At 44.1% G+C, this 23,015-nt stretch overlaps 1 protein-coding gene across 1 annotated transcript in view; it reads left to right on the plus strand.

Annotated features, from left to right (window-relative positions):
* ARHGAP10 (Rho GTPase activating protein 10) overlaps positions 1–23,015 on the plus strand; it is a 342,299-nt gene that overhangs the window by 69,078 nt on the left and 250,206 nt on the right. Inside the window, exons 2-3 of the mRNA XM_007472009.1 lie at positions 14,550–14,645; positions 14,719–14,780. Coding sequence (XP_007472071.1) covers positions 14,550–14,645; positions 14,719–14,780 — 158 coding nt within the window. The remainder of the gene's footprint in view (positions 1–14,549; positions 14,646–14,718; positions 14,781–23,015) is intronic.

Below are 23,015 nucleotides of genomic sequence, written 5' to 3' on the forward strand. Positions count from 1 at the left end.
ATACGCACCACATCTTCTTTATCCATTCATTTTTCGATGGACATACAGGTTGCTTCCGTGTCTTGGCTATTGTAAATAGTGCTGCTGTGAACATTGGGGTGCATGTATCTTTCCGAATTAGAGTTTTCTCTGGGTATATGCCCAGGAGTGGGATTGCTGGATCATATTGCAACTCTAGTTTTAGTTTTTTGTTTTTGGTTTTGGCTGCGCTGCGTGGCTTGTGGGATTCTAGTTCCCTGACCAGGGATCGAACTCAGGCCCTCGGCAGTGGGAGTGTGGAGTCCTGACCACTGGACTGCCAGGGAATTCCCTCATTTTTAGTTTTTTTAAGGAACCTCCATAGTGTTCTCCATCATGGCTGCACCACTTTACATTCTCCCCAGCAGCGTAGCAGGGTTCCTAAAGGATGTGTTTTGTACTTGCTGGCCTTGCACTCTAGTTGTGACACATGGTGTCTGCTAACTATTTCACGGCTCTTCTCAGGGAGAATGGCTCTGCTCACAGCCTCTCTGAGGAGAAGGCTCTCTGAGGACCGTGGGATGTCCCCTCTCCTCTCCCTGAGCTGGCTGATGTGACTAGGGAGGGACACTAGACAGCTCCCTCTGTCACATCCTTCTGTGGGAAAGCAGTGAGCGAGGCCATTTTGAGTCTCTTGAGAATTTTACTTTGGGAACATAGATGGGACAAACAGTGGGAGCTGACGCCGAAAGAATGCATCTCAGCTCATGTGAGGACAGTGAAAGGGCCCTCCAGGCGATGACAAGGCTGCAGACCCTCTGAGGAAGCAGCAGTTCCGGCAACAAGGACTGATACGAAATAGAAGAAACCACGCAATTAGAAGTGAGAGAGAAGTGAACCCTCAGAGGGAAGCCGCGTTGTATTAACGGCAGAGAGGGCATCCCAGGGCAGGCTGTAGTGCACGTTCTCAGGACAAGTTGTTCGCTATTTTTTTTTTTTCCTGGCTCTTTGCAATTGTATTCTCATGACTTGAGTATTCCCTGCATTCAAAGGCCCTAACTTACATAGGTCCCCGAGTACTTGTAGTCCTTTTTCCCATCTCAAGGATTCTCCTCATTTTGTTCCTGATGCCTCAGTGTCTCCCCTGTGGTTTACAGTGATAAAAATTTAACTCACTTTTTGGAACCCTCTTCAGCCCCCATTCTGTGCTGTGTTTTTCTGATGACTTTAATGTTTTTTTGAGTTTGTCTTCCACTGAACTCCTATGAAGTTTGTCGTCTGGACCCCGTGTGCAGGATGTGACGGTGATCTCTCTCCGATGGGGGTCGTGGACTTGTGGCAGTTCTTGTGATCCTGGTTTAACTCAGGGCACAAACAGGGAGGTTTTAGCCCCTCCTAAGGGTGAGTCTTATTTGATTTAAAATTTTAAAGGAAATTAATATTGAAGTGTTTGAGAGAAATGGGAGAGTTATACAGTAACTCTTGGCTTTGGTCGGCAACCAAGTATCTAGTCTGTGCCGTGAAATGGTGATACAGTGGCCAAAGGGTGCGAAAGCTTATATTCAATAAACCAGATGAACACCTGACATCTAAATCCCTGCTGATGTTTACTTTGGGCCTTAAGCATATGCTGTGGTTAACAAGGTGGCTTTTCTTGACATTATCCCCTGTATGTGGTTTTATTTGTTTTTCTGTCTCCCCTTTCTTCAGACATTTTGGAAAGCACTTTGTTTGCCAAATTACTGTATTCAGTACCAAAATGTTTGAATAATATTACGTTTCGTCATTGAGCTTAAATACCTGATCTGGAAGAACGATACTTGCAAGTAGTGTTTTTCTACCGTATATTGCTTTGAACCTCAAAGTTACCCTATTTTCCTTAAAAAAAAAAAGAAAAAAAAAATCATGGTGTATTTGTTTCCTAGGGTTGACATAACAGCCTACCACAGACTGGGTGGCTGAAGCAACAGAAATGTATTGTCTCATAGCTCTGGAGGTTAGAAGTCTTGGATCAAGGTGTTGGTAGAATTGGTTTGCTCTGAGGGCTGGGAGGGTAGGATCTGTCCCAGGCCTCGCTCCTTGATTGTAGATGGACATCTTCTCCCTGTGTCTCTTCACCTTGTCTTCCCTGTATGCATGTTTCTGTGTCCAGATTTCCCCTTTTTTCGAGGACACCAGTCATTGGATTAGCGCCCACCCTAATGACCTCACTTTAATTTGATTACCTCTGTAAAGACCCTATCTCCAAATAAGGTCACATTCTGAGATACTGTGGGTTAGGACTCCAACACAGGAATTTCGGAGGGACACAGTTGAACCCATACAAGAACACTACTAATTACCACTGCACATGTAAACCAGACTTTCTTGGTACCAAAGCCATGAAGCTTCAAAGGTGATTGCCATCCTTGGGGATGTTTTTGTGTGTAGACCCCTCAAATCATTAGGTTGAGACCCCCTGAGTCTCATTAGTTGTTGGCATGGTTTCCAGAGATTCTTGAAAGAAGTGCCGTCATCTCTCACCTGGATCAGGGCAGGGACCTCCTCACTTGTCTTCCTGCCGCTGCTCTGGTCCATCTGTAGCCTGCTCTCAGCACAGCAGCCAGAGCGATGCTGACGAAGGTCAGGTCATGTCCCTCCTTTGCTCCCAGCTCTCCAGAAGCCCCCCATCTTGCTCATAATAAAAGCTCGAGTCCTTCCTGAACTGGCCTCCGTCATCCCTGACCTTGTTTCCTCTCAGTCTTGCTGTCCCGCCCGCACTCAGGGTCAGCTGTACCATCCTGTCCCTGTCCTGCCTCCAGATGGCCCCCTGTGTCCGGAAAGGCTTCTCCACAGTTCCCTGTGTGGCTTGCTCCTTGAGTCCTTGAGCATTTTCACAAATGCCAGCTTTTCTGTGAGGTCTGCTCAGATCTGCACAACTTCCCCACGCATTCCCATCCCCCTAACCTTTCTTCATTTTCCTCCCTGGCACTTAACAGCTCGCAGCATACTGTGTAATTTATTTATGTTTTATTATCTGTCTTATCTCAGATTACTGCCGCCCCGCCCCGACCTGGTATGTTACCCTCTCTCATCCATTTGTGTGATTTGTTTGTTGCTGTATCCCCTGTGCCTAGAACATTGCCTGGCAAGTAAGGATAAATAAACAACACAAGTGGGTGTGGATGTGTAGAATAAGGCAGAGAGTACTGAGGAGGGAACACTGGAATTCTGGCCACTTGGGTCCCTGTAGGTACAGGAACGAGATGAAGGCGGATGGGATGAAGGAGGAGAACACAGTGGTTTATTGATCCACGTGCGTGTGCGCGCGCGCGTGCGTGTGTGCGTGTGTGTGCGTGTGTGCGTGTGCGCGTGTGTGCGTGCGCGCGCGTGCGCGTGTGTCTTTCATTTTAATAAATAAAATTGTGATTACTTTGTTCTTTTGTGCTACTTTATTTTTCAGAATTTACCATAAAAATTGCATGGATAGAATCGTGACCATTCATATACCCTTTCTTGGACCCACCCGTTGTTTAGCATCTCGTGGCATTTGCTCAGCTCTTGCCTTCTGTATACACATGTTCCACGTGTCCTGTCTCTCGCTGGCCTGTGGGGCCTGTTCTGTCCCTATTCATTTAACCCTAATGAGGTTTGCGTAGGGTCATGTGCTATAAAACCTGCCCATGTAGGAAGTAGGGGCTCTGGGTCCAGCACTTTTTTTTTTTTTTTTTTTGGCCTCGTGGCATTTGGGATGCGGAGCACAGGCTCCGGACGCGCAGGCTCAGCGGCCATGGCTCGTGGGCCCAGCCGCTCCGTGGCACGTGGGATCCTCCCGGACCGGGGCACGAACCCGCGTCCCCTGCATCGGCAGGTGGACTCTCAACCACCGCACCACCAGGGAAGCCCTAGGACCACCATTTTAAAATTAATTAATTAATTTTTATTGATATAGTTGATGTATAATATTATCTAAGTTATAGGTGTACAACATAGTGATTCACAATTTTTGAAGGTTATACTCCATTTATAGTTATTATAAAATATTGGCTATATTCCCTGTTCTGTATAATAAATCCTTGTAGCTTATTTAGTTGTTTGCTTATTTATTTATTTATAGCTTATTTTATATATAGTAGTTTGTACCTCCTAATCCCTTATCTCTATCTTGCCCCTCCTCCTTCCCTCTCCCCACTGGTACCCATTAATTGGATCTCTATGTATGTGAGTCTGCTTCTTTTGTGTTATATTTTGTTGTATTATTTTAGATTCCATGTATAAGTGATATCATACAGTATTTGTCTTTCTCTCTCAGACTTATTTCACTTAGCATAATAATATACTCCCAAGTCCATCCATGTTGTTGCGAATGGCAAACATTTCATTCTTTTTTATGGCTGACTAGTATTCCATTGTGTATTTATATCACATCTTCTTTATTCATTCATCTGCTGATGGGCACTTAGGTTGCTTCCCTGTTCTGGCAGTAGTAAATAGTGCTGCTATTCACACTGAGGTGCAGGTATCCGTTTTTTTTTTTTTTTTTTTGCGGTACGCGGGCCTCACCGTTGCAGCCTCTCCCGTTGTGGAGCACAGGCTCCGGACGCGCAGGCTCAGCGGCCACGGCTTCCGGGCCCAGCCGCTCTGCGGCATGTGAGATCTTCCCGGACCAGGGCATGAACCCGCGTCCCTTGCATCGGCAGGCGGACTCTCAACCACTGTGCCACCAGGGAAAGCCCTCAGGTGTCTTTCTGAATTAGTGTTTTCATTTTTTTCAGATATATTACCCAGGAGTGGAATTTCTGGGTCATATGGTAGTTCTATTTTTAGCTTTTTGAGAAAGCTCCATATTGTTTTCCACAGTGGATTCCCACCAACAGTGTAGGAGGGTTCCCTTTTCCCCACATCCTTGCCAACATTTGTTATTTGTGGTCTTTTTGATGATAGCCATTCTGACAGGTGTGAGGTGATATCTCATTGTGGTTTTAATTTGCATTTCTCTGATGATTAATGATGTGGAGCATCTTTTCACGTGTCTGGCTATCTGTATGTCTTCTTTGGAAGAATGTCTATTCACTTCTTATGCCCATTTTTTAATTGGGGGGTTTGTTTTTTTGATGTTGAGCTGCCTGAGCTGCTTGTATATTTGGGAGATTAATCCTTTGTCAGTTGCTTCGTTTGCAGATATTTTCTCCCATTCAGTAGGTTGTCTTTTTGTTTTGTCGTTGGTTTCCTTGGTTGTGCAAAAGCTTTCAGGACTACCAGTTTCTGTTGCTCAGGTGTAGGTGTTTCTCCGGACATGTCAGCCATCCTAGTTTTCAACACGCAGTCTTGTCATTACATTGTTTGTCAGCTCTCGTTGTTTTCTCGTGTGATTAGAGAAGGTGGAGGCTGAGAGTGTGTTGTCCTGGATGTTCTTTTTCATACTTCAACACTTCCCCTTACCGCACAACATACGTGTACAGACACACACACATGCGTGTCCTTTGCAGCCTCTCTCTGGGTCATGCTGTCCAACTGGTGGGCCACGTATACCTCACTAACCTGTACCCCTGTTACTATCATTCTGTGCCTCACCAAGTTATACTAAAACTGGGTTCTGTGCTAAAACCTGGATTCTAGTTAGTGCTGTCCTTGAACTAGGTGTGTGAAATTGAGCTAGTCCAAAGTTGCACTTTCATTTCCCGACTGTTCAGTGAGGGTGAGACTGTCCGTGATTTTCACGTTGGGTCCTGCAGGGTGTGGTCTCACTGGGAAGCACTCAGTGGGAGATGGGGACCAATTGGGCAGGGTTCTTCATCCTACCTCCACCTGAGCAGCTTTGATTATCTTTTCGTTCCACTACTTACTAGTTGTGAGATCTTGGACAAGTTGCTTGACCTGTGTATGTCAGTTTTCTCCTCTGTAAAGTGGGCATAATGACAGAACCTGCCTCGTAGAGTTGCGGTGATACTCCAATGAGTCAATAAATGTAAAGTGGTTAGGAGAGTACCTGACATTATCAGGTATGGTAGGCAACATAATGGCCCTTCAAAAGATGTCCCTTCCTAATTCCCTGGAACCTGTGAGTGTTATTTTAGGTGGCAAAAGAGACTTAGCAGGTGCAATTAAAGATCTTGAGGCGGTGAGATTATCCTGGGTTATCATGGTGGACCTAGTGTAATCAGGGTGATCCTTAAAGGAGTAAGAGAAGGAGATGTGATGACAGAAGCAGAGGTCGGAGTGATGTGAGTGGTGGCCGGGTGCCAAGAGCTGAGGAATGTGGGCATCGTCTAGGCGCTGGAAAACGCAAGGAAATGGATTCTCCCCTAGATCCCCCAGAAGGAATACAGCCCCGAGAGACCCATTTTGGACTTCTGACCTCCAGAAATATAAAATAATAAATTTGTATTGTTTCAGGCCACTCAAGTTTGTGGTAGTTACTTACAGCAGCAATAGGAAACTAATACAGACGTGTTAGCTGTTTTTACTGTTCTCACTGTAAATAAGATTTTTCTCTGAACAAAGGGATGTGTGGCCAAAGACAGTTTGACAACCAGGAAGCTGGGTGATCGCCAGCCTGCACTTCTCATCTGACAGCCTGCTGTGGCAGGTCCTCTCTCTGTACGCAGACCCTCGTCCAAGAAGACTGTCCGTGTTTGCTTGAGGGCATGCAGTGCAGCTGAAGTCCGGAATGGGGTGGGGGTGAAGGTTGAGTGGTGGTGTCCAGTGTGGACCTGCCTGTGGATTCTCTGCAGTGCCCAGGGCATTCCCTTCTTAAGTGTTCTTCATGATGAGTTGATCACTTTGACCAACAGTTATCTGGTCATCTGTCATGTGTCGTACTGGGTCTTGAGTCCAGGTTTATGCATTTGTTTTGAGACATCTGCATCTCTGGGGACTCAGCTTGTGTTCCTTTACCCCATACATTTGTCAATTCAGGTCAATCTAGTGACTTTAGATGGTGTCTATTCTCTGATTAAGAAGAACTCACTCCCTACACAGCCACTCCGGTTGGGCTGGAATCGGGCAGTTAGGGCCAGGAGGACCTTCACCTAGCAGTCACAGAGACCGTGCTGGCCCTTGAGCTGCTCCTAGAACAGCTTGTGATGTGGCCTTCAGGCCTCCACTAGCCCAGTAATGCATTTGGGGCTTGGGGGACGTTTGCACCACTTAAAACGTGTATCAGGTGAGTTATTTTCTTGCTTTTTGACTGGTACAGAGAGGCCGGAATGCTACTCTTGTACATAGCGCTGCTGCCAGTTCTGTAAATCTGGAAACCACGAAGGAAAATGAGAAGCCAGTCCACAGTGCTGGAGGAATTTTGTTTCACTTCCAAGTTCCTTGGATTAACATTAGCATTATTTCCTTGGTATGAGTCTGACGTGAAAGATATTAAGTTCTTAAGAGTCTGTACCCTGTTCTTTAAATAAAACACAGAAGAATTGGGGGACTTGTTTTGATGGGCAGGATGGGTAGCAAAGCTTCCCCCTGGCAGAGTCTTTGCAAATTTGATAATCTAGTGATTTGGGTCTCCCCATGCCGAGGAATGTGAGCTTCTAAGTGCAATTTCGCCTGTTTGTAAAAAGAGTTCAGAATCCAGTATGGTTGGTGAAGAATCCCGAGCTTCCCATTTACTGAGTGAGAAAGGTACATTTATTTGCTGTTTCATTTTTCTTTTCAGGCCCGGAATTAGCATGCCACGTTTCCTCAGGTATACCGCTTAGTGCTTTGGTGGGACCGAAAGTTCCAGGGGAGAGTTACAGCCTCATTCGCAGGGCCGGGCTTGTAACTTCAGGGGTTCTCATGTACCCAGAAGGCTGCTTAGCAGTGAAGTAGACCAATCCGATTAGAGAGGTTTCCCACCCTGCCCAGTGCCTGTAGGCGTCTAGTGGTTCATGATCACTGAAAACGGTTCATAGGTGCCTGTAGGCGTCTAGTGGTTCATGATCACTGAAAACGGTTCATAGTTGGCTGTAGGCTTCTAGTGGTTCATGATCACTGAAAACGGTTCATAGGTGCCTGTAGGCGTCTAGTGGTTCATGATCACTGAAAACGGTTCATAGTTGGCTGTAGGCTTCTAGTGGTTCATGATCACTGAAAACGGTTCATAGGTGCCTGTAGGCGTCTGGTGGTTCATGATCACTGAAAACGGTTCATAGGTGGCTGTAAGAAAGAATTTTCTCATTTGTCAAACCATCAAGGGTGACCAGGGGCAATTCCTGCCAAGTGTCCGGAGGTTCTCTGAACCTGGATTTAAACTGTGGTTGGATCTCTCCACGTGGTGTGCTGCTTCTCAAACTCAGCAGGTCTCAAATACAACTGCTCATCTCTCAAACTGCTCCTAACCCTGGGAAGAGTTTTAGTGCCTGTGCTTTTCTCTCCCATTGGTCTGCAGATCGAAGACCTAAAAGTCTTACTCTGGGAGACTCTGAAGTGGCAAGTTTATTTGAAAGTGTGAAATCACTTCAATTCTTTAAAGTCAGCTGTGGCATTTTATGCACACGCAGGCTTGGCATTATCCATCAGTATATGCCAGCCTTGTGTGGAGAAAAGGGAACCCTCCTGCACTGTTGGTGGGAGTGTAAATTGATACAGCCACTGTGGAGAACAGTATGGAGGTTCCTTAAAAAACTAAAAATAGAACTACCATATGACCCAGCAATCCCACTACTGGGCGTATACCCTGAGAAAACCATAATTCAAAGAGACTCATGTACCACATTGTTCACTGCAGCACTGTTTACAATAGTCAGGACATGGAAGCAACCTAAGTGTCCATCGATAGAAGATGTGGCACATATATACAATGGAATATTACTCAGCCATAAAAAGGGATGGAATTGAGTTCTTTGTAATGAGGTGATGAACCTAGAGTCTGTCCTACAGAGTGAAGTAAGTCAGAGAAAAACAAATGCCGTATGCTTAATGCACATATGTGGAATCTAAAAAAACGGTACTGATGAACCTAGTGGCAGGGCAGGAATAAAGACAGAGATGTAGAGAATGGACTTGAGGACACAGTGGGGAAAGGGTAAGCTGGGACGAAGTGAGAGAGTGGCATGGACATATATACACTACCAAATGTAAAATGGATGGTTAGCGGGAGGCTGATGCATAACACAGGGAGATCAGCTCGGTGCTTTGTGACCACCTAGAGGGGTGGGATAGGGAGGGTGGGAGGGAGATGCACGAGGGAGGGGATATGGGGATATATGTATACTTATAGCTGATTCACTTTGTTGTACAGCAGAAACTAACACAACGTTTTAAAGCAATTATACTCCCATAAAGATATTAAAAAAAATATATATATATATATATATATGCCAGCGCCTTGAAGGTTCCAGGAGAGCATGTTAATTTACAGTCTTCAGGAATTAGCATGCAGGAGAGGATTGGGGGCATGGAGGCACACATACGTGAACTTTTCATTTAGAGTTCTGCATTAGAGCCATTAAGATAATAGTTGAGATCTGTGCATGGGCCCTGGGAATAATGTTAAATCTCCTGAAAGTCAGAACGATGTGATGCAAAGGATGTTGGTAGAAGCTTGAGAAACCAAGGAGTTGATCCTTTGCCTCCAGGACATAATACCAACCGTCTGAAGAGGTCTGTGACCTTGATCAAGTCACTAATCTATCACTGAATCTACTTAACCCATTTGTAAAATAAGGAAACGGCAACACCTACCCTGTAGGCTGGTTATAAGGAATAAATGAAATAATATCTGTGAGTCCATTAGCACAGAGTAGGCACTGAATAAAGGCAGTCCTATCTAGTGGGCCCTTCACCATCTTCCCCTAGTAGAGGAGTGCTGCCAGCCTTTGTGATTTAGACTGTTTGAGTTTCATGTGTGATGATAAACCATTATCTTTTGCACAAAACATCTTTGTGCTTTTTTAATGGACTGTACTAAATGTAGTAAACTGTCTTATGATTTTATGTTATGTTTGGAAAGGCGGAAGATATCTATAAAAGTATAAACTACATGAGAATAAATTTAAAATGTACTATATAACGAACAGGTGATAAATTTATGATTTTTAAATGGAACTGGAGTTTGGTATGGTCCAATTTTTAAATAATAAAAATTTTGCATAATGAATTCTAATAACACCAGAAAAGTCAACAGAGAGAAAAAATGATTATATGCTAAAATAAAGACTTGATGTAACTACAGTACCTAGCACAGAGGTAAGAGAGAAAAGCATGCTATTTACATAGGGAGAAATAAATTGTATTAGCTGTGCAAATGAACCCAAATTCAGTCTACTGTTATAAACATTTTCAACTAATGAGATTAGGAATTATGAAATACGTCTTGAAAAACAGATGCATTTAAATTTTAGCTTTCTGGAGAGTATCCTGCCCTGACCATAAGAAAGCATGGTCTTTAAGATATCCTTTGACCTGGTAATTTTTTAAAAAATAAATTTATTTCTTTATTTTTTATGTATCTGTTTTTGGCTGCATTGGGTCTTTGTTGCTGCGCGCAGGCTTTCTCTAGTTGCAGTGAGCGGGGCTACTCTTTGTTGTGGTGCACGGGCCTCTCACTGTGGTGGCTTCTCTTGTTGCGGAGCATGGCCTCTAGCCACGTGGGCTTCAGTAGTTGTGACACGCGGTCTCAGTATTTGTGGCTTGTGGGCTCTAGAGCGCAGGCTCAGTAGTTGTGGCTCCGCGGTATGTGGGATCTTCCCAGACCAGGGCTCGAACCCGTGTCCCCTGCATTGGCAGGTGGATTCTTAACCACCGCACCACCAGGGAAGTCCCTGATCTGGTAATTTTGGATAAAATACTCAAACGAAACGGCTCCATAGGGGAAAAATAGAATTTATACCAGTATTAATAGTTATATGCATATAATAAACACATTTGTATATTATTTATATATAATATATAATATTTATAAATAAGTACATATAGACATACACATATAAACACACATACACACACGTATACACACACACAAACAGAACCAATTACATGCCCCTTTTGAGACCTGGCAGAGCAAACATTAGCAAAATGGAATAAAGTTATTAGAAATGATAATAAGCCCACACGCTTAATATTTGGAAAGAGCTGCATGAAATAAAGTCAAAAAGAAAAACCCTGTGTGGTCTTTGTTTCAGAGATGCAGGGAAGCACAAGGCTGTCGGTTGCTGTCTCAGGGACTGGATATTCAGCAGCAGAATAGATAACCTGGAGGAAATACTGACTAAATAAGGCAGTTTCAGGTGATCAGTGCTATGAAGATTAAGCGCCGTGGGATCGAGAAGAATTTAGGGCAGAGGGGTGATGCTCTTTTGGGGGTGATGGTGCGAGGGGGAGAGTTCTGTGAAGGAGCCAGCCAGGTGAAGGTGGGGCTGGGCAAGGAGCGCTTCCAGGGGTGGGACAGCACTTTGAAGCCTGTCAGTGCCCTTCTGGAATGAGTTGGGCACGTGTGACCCAAGAGCAAGCCAGTATGGCCAGATCGTAGGCAATAAAGGTAGGTTTCCTGGATTACAACAGAACAGTTGACTTGGGAGTTACCCCAATAGCCAGGCTTTACTTTTTTACGGTTAAAAAATTTTTATTGTTTAGTCGTGAAATTATGGTGAAAGTACAGAAGTATATGAACCAAGCGTATGTTTTAAAGAAGAAAAATAAAGCAAATATCCGTAGACTCACCACTAGGTTATGAAGTAAAATACCTTTAATCCCCCTCCCTTGCTTCCAGTGGACTGTCCCCCTCCCTTGCTTCCAGTGGTAAACGTTGTGTGACTTTTGAGATAATGACTTACTTGCTGTTCTGTAATTTTGTGACCTATATGTGCAATCCAAACATAGGGTTTAGTGTAGCTTGCTTTGAACTTTATATGAAAGAGCCATACTCTGTGTATTCTTTCATGACTTCTTTCTCTCCAAATTGTGAGGTTAACCTGAGTTGATACATAAATTTATTGTTATTTTTACTTTATAATGTATGAATATAGTGTAATTGAGTCATCTGTTGGTTGTTGATTGGTATTTGCTTTTCCAGTGTTTGGCTATTGCTGTGGTCAGTTCTTCTATAGAAAGTACATGTCTGTAAGTACACGTGTGCAAAAGTTTATCTTGGGAATTTACCTAGAAGGTCAATTTGGAGTTGTAGGATATCATCAAACTTACTAGAAAATGCCAAACTACTTAAAAGGGAATTGTACCAGTTTTTACCCTCGCTGGCAGTATAGGAGAATTTTTGTTGCTCGACATACACCAGTTATTGAGGTTGCCAGACTTAATTAAATTTGTCCAATCTCATGAGTGTATTGAGGTATGTTGAGGTTTTCTTTTCACTTTTATAATCACTAATGAGTTTGGAGCACCTTTTCATGTGGTTTTGGGCCATTTGGATTTCCTTTACTTCCTTCTGTGAAGGGCCCCTTTAGGTGTTTTGCCCCATTTTTTATTGGCCTTTCTGCCTTACCTCAGTGATTCACAGCTGTTATTTGTACCTTTGGGGTGTGTACTTTTCTTCACTCTTTTTATGTCTTTGAAATTTTAATGCAGTCAAATTTTTTAATCTTTCTATATTAGTCTATTTATTGCTTTGTAACAAATCACCCCCACCTCTAGTGGCCTAAACAGTAGCCATTTATTTATTTCAGTTTGGACTCAGCTCACTGGGCAGTATGGTGTCATCTGGACTGCCTCCTGCATGGCGGGAAGCTCTGCTTCTGAGGGTGGGATGTCTGACCGATGGGGCAGTAGGTAGGGGGCCTGGGCGACATGTCTTTCATCACCCAGCAGGCTAGTGTGGGCTTGATCACGTGGACGCCAGAGGCTTCCAAGGGAGTGGAGCGTGGGTGTGCAAAGGTTCTAGAGCTAGAGGCTCCGAATTAGCACAGTGTCACTTCTACCACATTCTCTGGCTGCAAGACCAGCCCGGATTCAAGGGGTGGGAAAATAGACGCTACCTTTTAACCGAGGAGCTGCAGAGTCCCATTGAAAAGAGAAGCTCCTACAAAGGAGGGGTGGAGAATTCAGACCATGCTTGCAATCCATCACATTTTCCATTATGTTTTTGCTTTTCTTCTCTACTCCAAGGGTAAGAAATTACAATCCTGTATCATCTTCTAAAAGGTTTCTGGTTTAGCTTTGGAAGAATGAATTTTCAAAAACTGTGACAGTGGGGGATGTTGTTAATGTGGGAAGATATGTGTGTGTGTGTGTCCGGGCAGGGAGTCTAGGGGAAATCTCTGTACCTTGTGCCCAGCTTTGCTGTGAACCTAAAACTACTCCAAAATAGAGTCTGTTAAGAAAAAGTAAAACATGAAACCAGACCACGACAGCAGCTGAAAGAGCTGGTGAGCATGATTAGAAAGTTTAAGAAGTGAGAGGAAGCAGCTTGTCGAGGAGGGCATTGGGGAACCATTGTACTTAATGATTGGAGGTCAAGAGTTGGTTAAAAAAAACAAACATTTTCCAATGTAAAAATAATTTTTTGCTTTCATTCCTTGTCTGTTAGCTATAATACAACGACTAAAAAAGAGAAGATTGCTGCTCCTTCTATCTTACCAACTTATTCAAAACAGCCCTCAGCATTTATACTGTGTGCTTTGCTTTTGTTCATATTTTTTTGCGTGAATACTCTTATCAGAAATTATGGATTGTGTTTTGTTTTTTTCAACTTTTCAGTTTGCTTGACGTGAAGTTTTACTTTAACACAATCTGTCAGTATTCACTGTAGTGAGCCAGGATCCATACAGGGTGCAGGAGTCGGGAAGCAGCTTCTTTGAAAGTGCTTTAGACCAGAGGCAGAATTGTACCCTAGTGAGGGTATGGGTTTTGGACAGATGGCTCTGGAATAGATCAGACTTTTGCTGATGTAGTACCTGTGTGCCTTTGTGCCAGTTATTTAACATCTCGGAGCTTTGGCATTCCATGGTTAAATAGAGATAATCTTTATTTTATATATCTCTCAAGAGTATTGAGTAAAGTTAAAAATACACCTATTCTCTAGCATGGTGCATGGCCCATAAAATAGCTGTTAGCCTGTTGCAGAAGTAGGGTTTTCCACTATTTTCCATGACTCGACAATAAAAAGAAAAAAAAATGAGGACCTGTAGGTCTTTTGCAGAATGAATTCTTTCTGCCGCTTAAGCGTGGCCTTTGGTTTCCCTTCCTGCTGCTGTTTTCTATGAACACTCTTTGAATCCTCTGGCTTTCTCTGGCTAGAGTTGGACCATCAGTTAAGGGCATCTGGTTGGCTGACTCTGAGCTTTGAGACCCTTAATATTTGAAACCCTGGCAGCCAGCTGGATCTCATCCAGCCCTGGGAGATATCTACCAAGTGTGTGTGCTCCTAATCATAGACGGAACTTTTGCGTCCGGGAAGTTCTGACCTGAGTGAGTAGGGAATGGGAAAGTGCTTCCGGGAACAATATATATATTTCTCCCGCACCTGCTCCATCCCAGAGCATTAGCATAGGAGACAAGCCACCAGAGAGTGCCCGGGTGGGGTGATGGGCCCCTTGGCCGAGGAGTTGGGTTGTGTCTCCTCACAGCTCACGTGGAGGAGAGCTCTGCAGCTCTGCCATCTGAGGAAGAATCAATTCCTGCTCAGCCTTGACCTGAAACAAGGACCCAAGTAATCGCTCCATCTTTCTTTCCAGGTCTCTCGGCAGCGCAGCGGAAGTTTGCTCATTCACTCAGAGACTTCAGATTTGAGTTTATTGGCGATGCAGAGACTGATGATGAGCGCTGCATAGGTGCGTAAAGACCGGGTTTTGGTTGGCCTTCCTTTGCTTTGGCCATGAGATAATCATTCCTTTCTTCTTACAGACGCTTCGTTACGTGAATTTTCTAACTTTTTGAAGAATCTGGAAGAACAGAGAGAAATTATGGTGAGTGGTGGGGGTGTAAAATAACAAGTCCATCTTTAAGTGGGGTGGAAATCTGGGTTTAGAAGGTGATTCTGGTAGAAGTTTTGGTGCATTTGTCCGTGGATGAATAGTGCACAGTAATGGGAAGATCCCCAGATGAGGTTTGGGGAGCCTGGATTTCTAGTTCCCCAGGGGTGCCGACCGTGGTGACGACCCTGGATAAGGTGCTGGACCTCTAGACCAAGACCCTGTGTCTTCATCTGTAAAATACTGTGTTGAAGTATATCAGTGCTTTCTAGATTTTTGTTAGCCCTGGAGCAGTTGCATTTAAATCTAGTCTCATGCAGAATCTTAATATGTTAAGAAGACAAAAGCAGAAAATCGTATGGAGAGGACAGCAGGGCACAGTTGGAGCTTGCCTCAGTCTTCTGTGGATTTCTAGGCTGTGTGGAGAGGAAGAGAGCTCGAACCTGGAAGTCTTTAAAATCCCACTTTGCCTTGAGTTACATGATCACAGTAGTAGTGAATAATAGCTACCCTCTGTTGAGTGCTTTCCATGTGCCGGATGCTACGCTGAGTGCATTGAGTAGATCCTATTTTACATGAATTTTGAGGGTATTGAATAATATTTATCCGCCTTTCTTAAAACTTTGTATTTCTCTCCTGATATTCATTCAACAAAGATTTACAGCAGACTCGCCATTGGATTATGACACACTGTCTATTTTCACCAGTTTTTTCAGGTTTAAAAAAAAAATGACCATCTGTTTTTTCTATGTTCTCAAGAATGAGTACTACCTAGAATTATGTGCAAGTGTACCTGTATCAGGGGGTTCAGATGTGGTGGTAATAATATTGAATATGGCAGCTAAGACAATTAACCTTTACTCTGTGCCTGGTACTGGTCTAAGCTGTTTACCTACATGGAAGTCATTTAATTCTCACATCAGCCTTATGAAATAGACACTGTGATTGCCCCCTAATTGACCAATGAGGAAATGGAGGTGCAGCACCTTGCCCAGGATCGCATGGCAGCTGAGGGGTAGAGCCCGGTCAGGCCACAACCAGACACCCTGGACCACCTGCCAGCGTGGCTGGCTTCCTAGATGTTGCTGCAGTCTGGCTGGTGGCTGGTGGGGATTTCTAGCTGGTAGAACTGGAGTAGGAGAAGAAGTAGGAGGAAAGCACTGATTTTTGACTTAAGCACGACAGAGACCTATGGCCTCTAAAAGCGCTAGTGTAATTCGCACTGCACCCTAAATTCTGAGATGATTTGTGCCTATTGTAAATACCGAAGCGGGCACGTGAAGGTACTGTGCTCGCACTAGGTTTTTTCTGGCACAGACTGACATACATAACCCTTATTCATGTGTTCCTATAGTCACAGATTTTTCAAGCTCTTTAGAGCAGTCTAAATGTGAGAGTGGAGAACAGCAGTGCCGTGAAGTCACCCTTCTATTGCGTGAAGTGGGTGTGGACGTGTGGGTGGTAGAAGTGAGTGTTCTTAGTTTACGTTAATAGTATGAACTTTCCGTTCTCAATCCTCCTTGATATTTAGTTGTATTTTCCTGGGATCCTGAGCATTCAGCAAATATGTATTTGATCTCCTTTTACGTTTCAGTTACTGTTCAGAATCTGAGCACACAGCCGCAAACAAAGCAGAGTCCCTGCCCTCATGGAGGTTACATTTTGGAAAGGGGAGGTGATAAATGAACAAATATATAACACATTGTCAAGTAGCAGTAAGTGCTACAAAATGAAATTGAGGGAATTCCATGGTGGTCCAGTGGTTAGGACTCTGGGCTCTCACTGCTGAGGTCCCAAGTTCAATCCCTGATCCAGGAGCTAAGAGCCCACAAGCTCTTTGTGTGGCATGGCCAAAAAAAAGAAAAAAAAAAAAGAAATTGAGAAGAGCAAGGAGCCAGGGCACCATTACATCTAGAGTGGCGAAGGAAGGAAGGCCTTTCCAGTGGAGAACTATGGAGGCATCCTGGTATCTGGGGGAAGAGAGTTTCAGGCAGTGTGGTGCTGGAGTTTAGCTCTACAGAAACACAGAGTGATATTCTATAGTTGGCCCTCTGTATCCACGGATTCTGCATCTGCAGATCAAAAATATTTGAAAAAAATTCCAGAAAGTTCCAAAAAGCAAAACTTGAATTTACCACGTGCTGACAACTGTTTACCTAGCATTTACATTGTGTTCAGAACTATTTGCTTAGTATTTTCATTGTACAGGCATACCTTGTTTTGTGTTTCTTTAAAAAATTATTTATTTTTGACTGTCTTGGGTCTTCGTTGCTGCACGCGGGCTTTCTCTGGTTGTGGTGAGCAGGGGGCTACTCTTTGTCGTGGTGCGTGGGCTTCTCATTGCGGTGGCTTCTCCTGTTGGGGAGCACGGGCTCTAGGCGCATGGGCTTCAGTAGTTGTGGCTTGTGGACTCTAGAGCGCAGGCTCAGTAGTTATGGCGCATGCGCTTAGTTGCTCCGCGACATGTGGGATCTTCCCAGACCAGGGCTCGAACCCGTGTCCCCTGCATTGGCAGGCAGATTCTTAACGACTGCACCACCAGGGAAGCCTCCATACCTTGTTTTATTGCACTTCACTTTATTGTGCTTCTCAGATGCTGTTTTTTTCATATATTGAAGGTTTGTGGCAACCCTGTGTCAAGCCGTCTTCAGGCACCATTTTTCCAATAGCATTTGCTCACTTTTTGTCTCTGTCACATTTTGGTAGTTCTTGTTATAGTTCAAACTTTGTCATTATTATTATTATATTTGTTATGGTGGTCTGTGATCAGTGATCTTTAACGGTACTATGGCAAAGAAATCACAACTCACTGAAGGCTCAGCTGATGGTTTGCATTTTTTAACAATAAAGTATTTTTTTTAATTAAGGTATGTACGTTGTTTTTTAAAGACATAATGCTGTTATTGCATACTTAATGAATCACAGCACAGTGAAAACATAACGTATATACTGGGGAATCACAAAATACGTGTGACTCGCTTTACTGTGACATTCGCATTATTGCAGTGATCTGGAATTGAACCTGCAATATCTCTGAGGTCTGTCTGCCTGTATTACATATTGTAAATCATCTAGAGATGATTTAAAGTATATAGGAGGGTGTGCATAGGTTATACGCAAATACCATGCCATTTTGTATAAGGGACTTAAGCATCCTTGGATTTTGGTGTCCATGGGGATCCTGGAACAGTCCCCACTGGTTACTGAGGGACGACTGTATTTCCTTTTTTTGTTCCTTGAGATGAGTTGGCTGGAATGTGGTCTTAGCTCCAGGCTGTCTGATAAAGAAAGCATGGTTCTCAGAGCTCTTGTTAACTGACCTATTGATTTAATCTTCAGCTATGATAGGGGTTGATGGGGTCTCTGTCTTAGGCAGAATGAGGATGACAGGGCTGGGTTTCCAGTGCTGGGTAGAAGTAGGAATAGGATGTTGTCTGTATAAGGCCACGAACCTCAGAAAGGAATGGGACAGCATGTTACAACCCATTTGTGGGAATGGCAGTTCCTGCCAGATAGCAGGAAACTACCCAAAGGGAGAAAGCAGTGGAGGGCAGTTACTACCAACCACAGAATTAACAGGACACCTAATGCTTTTTAAAAAATTATTAGTTTACCTTTTTTTTTTTTTTTTTTTTTGCGTTACGCGGGCCTCTCACTGTTGTGGCTTCTCCCGTTGTGGAGCACAGGCTCCGGACGCGCAGGCTCAGCGACCATGGCTCACGGGCCCAGCCGCTCTGCGGCATGTGGGATCCTCCTGGCCCGGGGCCCAAACCCGTGTCTGCTGCATCGGCAGGCGGACTCCCAACCACTGCGCCACCAGGGAAGCCCTGGTTTAACTTTTTAGTTTGGAAAATTTTGAGCATGCGCAAACAGAAAGGAAAATATAATTAAGCTACTTGTGCTCAATATTCGCCTTTGATAACCATTGCCACACAACCAGTCTTGTTTCTCCTATACTCCTCACCACCCCACCACCATTGTTTTGACAGAAAGCCCAGTATTACATCGTTTCATCCATAAATACTTGAGTATATAACTCTCAAAGATAACTCTCTTTATGAACCAAAATATACTTGTCACACCTAAAAACAAATAATAATAATTCCTTGAGATTACAAAGAATTAGGCCATATTCATTTTTTCCCCTGATATTCATTTACATTTTGTTTCCTCCTCATGCCTGTGTCCCGTAACAGTTGGTTTGAATCTGGATCCAAATACGTTGCATTTGACTGATAAGTTTCTAAGTCCCATTTAATCTATAGGTTTTTCTTTCTCCCTTTTCCCCTTGACAGGAATTCCTGATACTCTTCCATTCATTTTAAAAGACCTTTAAAAGAGCACTCTTCCTGAGTTATCATTGAGTTATAATAATAAAATGAATAATAACGAAAGTGAAAAAAAAGGCATTTAACCCATATTGACGTTATTTGGGTGTTTCTGTCTAATCTTGGTAGTCAGTGATCACTTTTTTTTTTAAACCATGAAAATTGTGTGGCATCATTATGGCTACTTTTGGTTCATGAAATAGCTTTGAACACTTAGTAGACAACAAATCTTTGATGATTTCCTCGACACCAGCCTGAAACTTTTTTTGTGGCTGCATTGGGTCTTCGTTGCTGTGTGCGGGCTTTCTCTAGTTGCGGTGAGCGGGGGCTTCTCTTTGTTGCGGTGCTCGGGCTTCTCATTGCGGTGGCTTCTCTTTGTTGAGGAGAACAGGCTCTAGGCACGCGGGCTTCAGTAGTTGTGGCTCGTGGGCTCAGTAGTTGTGGCTCTCGGGCTTAGTTGCTCCGTGGCATGTGGAATCTTCCCGGACCAGGGCTCAAACCCGTGTCCCCTGCACTGGCAGGCAGATTCTTTTTTTTTTTTTTTTTGCTGTATGCAGGCCTCTCACTGTTGTGGCCTCTCCTGTTGCGGAGCACAGGCTCTGGACGCGCAGGCTCAGCGGCCATGGCTCACGGGCCCGGCTGCTCTGCGGCATGTGGGATCTTCCCGGACCGGGGCACGAACCCGTGTCCCCTGCATCGGCAGGTGGACTCTCAACCACTTCGCCACTTGGGAAGCCCTAGGCAGATTCTTAACCACTGCACCACCAGGGAAGTCCCCAGCCTGAAACTTTTGCATAAGAAAATATAGCTCCCTCAAGTAGTGTCCAGTGTGGCCCTGGAGAGTAACTGGTAAAAAGTGAATTAAAATATGTTATACTAAGTGCTAAACAAAAGTATAGGGTGTGGTTGCCTGGAGAGGGGAGCAGCTAAGCCTGTGCTGGTTGGGAAAGGCTTTGTGAAAGAAGCAGTATTTGAACTGGAGTTTGTGGGGCAGAGACATGGCTTGTGGGGGGTGTTTGTATAGTTTAACAAGCTCATACCCACTAACACAGGGACAAGGAGATACGGAAGGTCTTTCAGGAGCTAAAGTGGATGCCAATGCTTTCTGAGAACTTTTAAAAACTCGTGTTTTCCTTAAAATTGTCGCAGAGTAGCAGCATGTTAAAAGCCACATATTAAAAAAGGCATGCAAAATGGTAGCTGTAAAACAGGTAGAAATATTCTAAGATTGGTTCTAAGAGTTTAACAGTCTTTATGGTCACTCAATCTTTAAAATTGGTTAGTCAGTGGGCACATGAAAAGATGCTCAACATCACTAATCATTAGAGAAATGCAAATCAAAATTACAGTGAGGTACCACCTCACACTCGTCAGAATGGCCATCTTTCAGAAGTTTACAAATAACAGATGCTGGAGAGGGTGTGGAGAAAAGGAACCCTCCTACACTGTTGGTGGGAATGTAAGTTGGTGCAGCCACTATGGAGAACAGTATGGAGGTTCCTCAGAAAAGTTGAGTTACCATGTGATCCAGCAGTCCCCCTCCTGAGCATATATCCAGGCAAAACTATAATTCAAAAAGGTACATGCACCCCTATATTCATAGCAGCACTATTTACAATAGCTAAGGCATGGAAGCAACCTATCCAGATGAATGGATAAAGAAGATGTGGTATATATATGTGTACACACACACACACACACACACACACACACACACAATGGAATATTACTCAGCTATAAAAAGAATGAAATCATGCCATTTGCAGCAACATGGATGGAACGAGAGATTATCATACTAAGCGAAGTAAGTCAGAAAGAGAAAGACAAATACCATATGATATCACTTATATATGGAATCTAAAATATGACACGGGAATTCCCTGGTGGTCCAGTGGTTAGTACTCTGCACTTGCACTGCAAGGGGCACAGGTTTGATCCCTGGTTGGGGAACTAAGATCCCGCAAGCCACGCAAACAGAAACAGACTCATGGACGGAGAGAACAGAATTGTGGTTGCTGGGGTGGGTTGGGGGGATGGGGGAGGAATGGACTGGGAGTTTGGGGTTAGCAGATGCAAACTATTATATATAGAATGGATAAACAACAAGATCCTATTGTACAGCACAGGGGACTGTATTCAGTTATCCTAAGATAAACCATTATGGAAAAGAATATAAAAAAGAATGTATATGTTTGTATAACTGAATCACTTTGCTGTACAGCAGAAATCAACAAAACATTGTAAATCAACTCTATTTCAATTAAAAAAAAAGGTGATTAGTATTTCCCAAAGTCCTAAATTAAATGATGGTGCAGCATAATAGACATTTATAATTAAGGCTGAGTCATTAAAATGTTAAAAAAAATCTATAATCTGTGTTTTAGAAGGCAAAGATCAATGCCAGATATTTTTAAAAAAGCTTTCCTTCTCCTGAATAAATGTTAAAATGTAGGACTTAGGGCTTTAAGGTATAAAGACCTGAGTCTGGAAGCTCCACAGTCAGGAAGATGTGCTTGTTTGTTGGTTTTGAGCCACTGGGTGTATATGGTCACGTGCCTCCTCTCTACCTCAGTAGGCTAGATACATATGCATAGTTCAACAAACACTGTGCCAAGCACTGTGCCAAGTGCCATTGAGACAAAGGCATCGTTCCTCCCCTTGAGTGGCGGGCTGTCTGTTGGGGAGATTGCTGAAAGCGTGCATTGTGGTAACAGTTATTGGGGAATTCGGGGAAGGCGCTTTGGAGTCATCATTTCTGGTCTGAGTTGACACATCAGAGTTAGCCAGGGAAGGAAAGATGGAAGTGAAGCCCCAGTTTCTTCCTTAAGGGAAAATGGATTGAATTTGAGAATGAAGGAGGACTATGTTTGCATATCACTGCCCTACCGGCCCCCCACTAGTGTCCAGCTCTGTAGCTGTTAAAATGAAGTGTTGGAAAGTGGAGAGAAGGCCAGTCTGGGAAATCAGTGGTTCTCTCCATGCATGAAAGTCAAATTTCTATGAAGCGATGTGCTGTGTCCTTGAAAAGGCCAATATTGTCTTTTTCAGGACAGTGTTTTCAAGCGAGTAGTTTTTCCTGATAATATTGCCAACCTAGAGGTGGAGAGCCGGGCACCGTTAGTGGCCAGGATGGCTGTGTCTCTTCCGTGTCCTCCAAGGAAAGTCCTGTGTGGTGTTTCTCTGCCAGAATTCCGGACATGGTTCTCCCTGGCGTGGCAGGACATGCTGTACTTATCTGAGGTGGGCAGCTGTCCAGGAATTTAAGGACTTTTAAAATAGTGCTATCGTGTTCATCGTGTTCTTTTGAAAGCCCTTCATGTTGCATTTACTTCTCTTCATGCATCCTGTCATCCTGTCTTTCAGTTTTTGTCTGTTGCTGAAATGTGACTCTCAGTGTCTGAAGGTTCTGGCACATCAGGGCATTTGCGTGAGACCCCGCGGGGGAGGGAAGCTTGGGGGAGGAGGGGATGCCAGGAGAGAGAAGGGAGAGCTCGCTGCCCGATGGTGCACCAAAGGTGCTTGCTCCTCATCCAGAAGGGGCTGGGGGCGACTGAGCTGGCCAGCAGACACGGGGGGCGTCTTGTCCCGCAGCTGCATCCTTCTTCCCCTTGAGCAGGAAAACGCTGTGTGTACACAGACTTTGTTTTTTTTTCTGATGTGCACCATTTAAAAAAAAATAAATTTATTTATTATTTACTTTTGGCTGTGTTGGGTCTTCGTTGCTGCGCGCGGGCTTTCCCTAGTTGTGGTGGGCTACTCTTCTTTGGGGTGCGTGGGCCTCATTTCGGTGGCTTCTGTTGCGGAGCACGGGCTCAGGCATGTGGGCCTCAGTAGTTGCAGCATGCGGGCTCAGTAGTTGTGGCACTTGGGCTTGGTTGCTCCACGGCATGTGGGATCCTCC

The sequence above is a fragment of the Lipotes vexillifer genome, unplaced genomic scaffold, assembly GCF_000442215.2.
Source record: "Lipotes vexillifer unplaced genomic scaffold, Lipotes_vexillifer_v1.1 scaffold269, whole genome shotgun sequence".
Classification (NCBI taxonomy): Eukaryota; Metazoa; Chordata; class Mammalia; order Artiodactyla; family Lipotidae; genus Lipotes; species Lipotes vexillifer.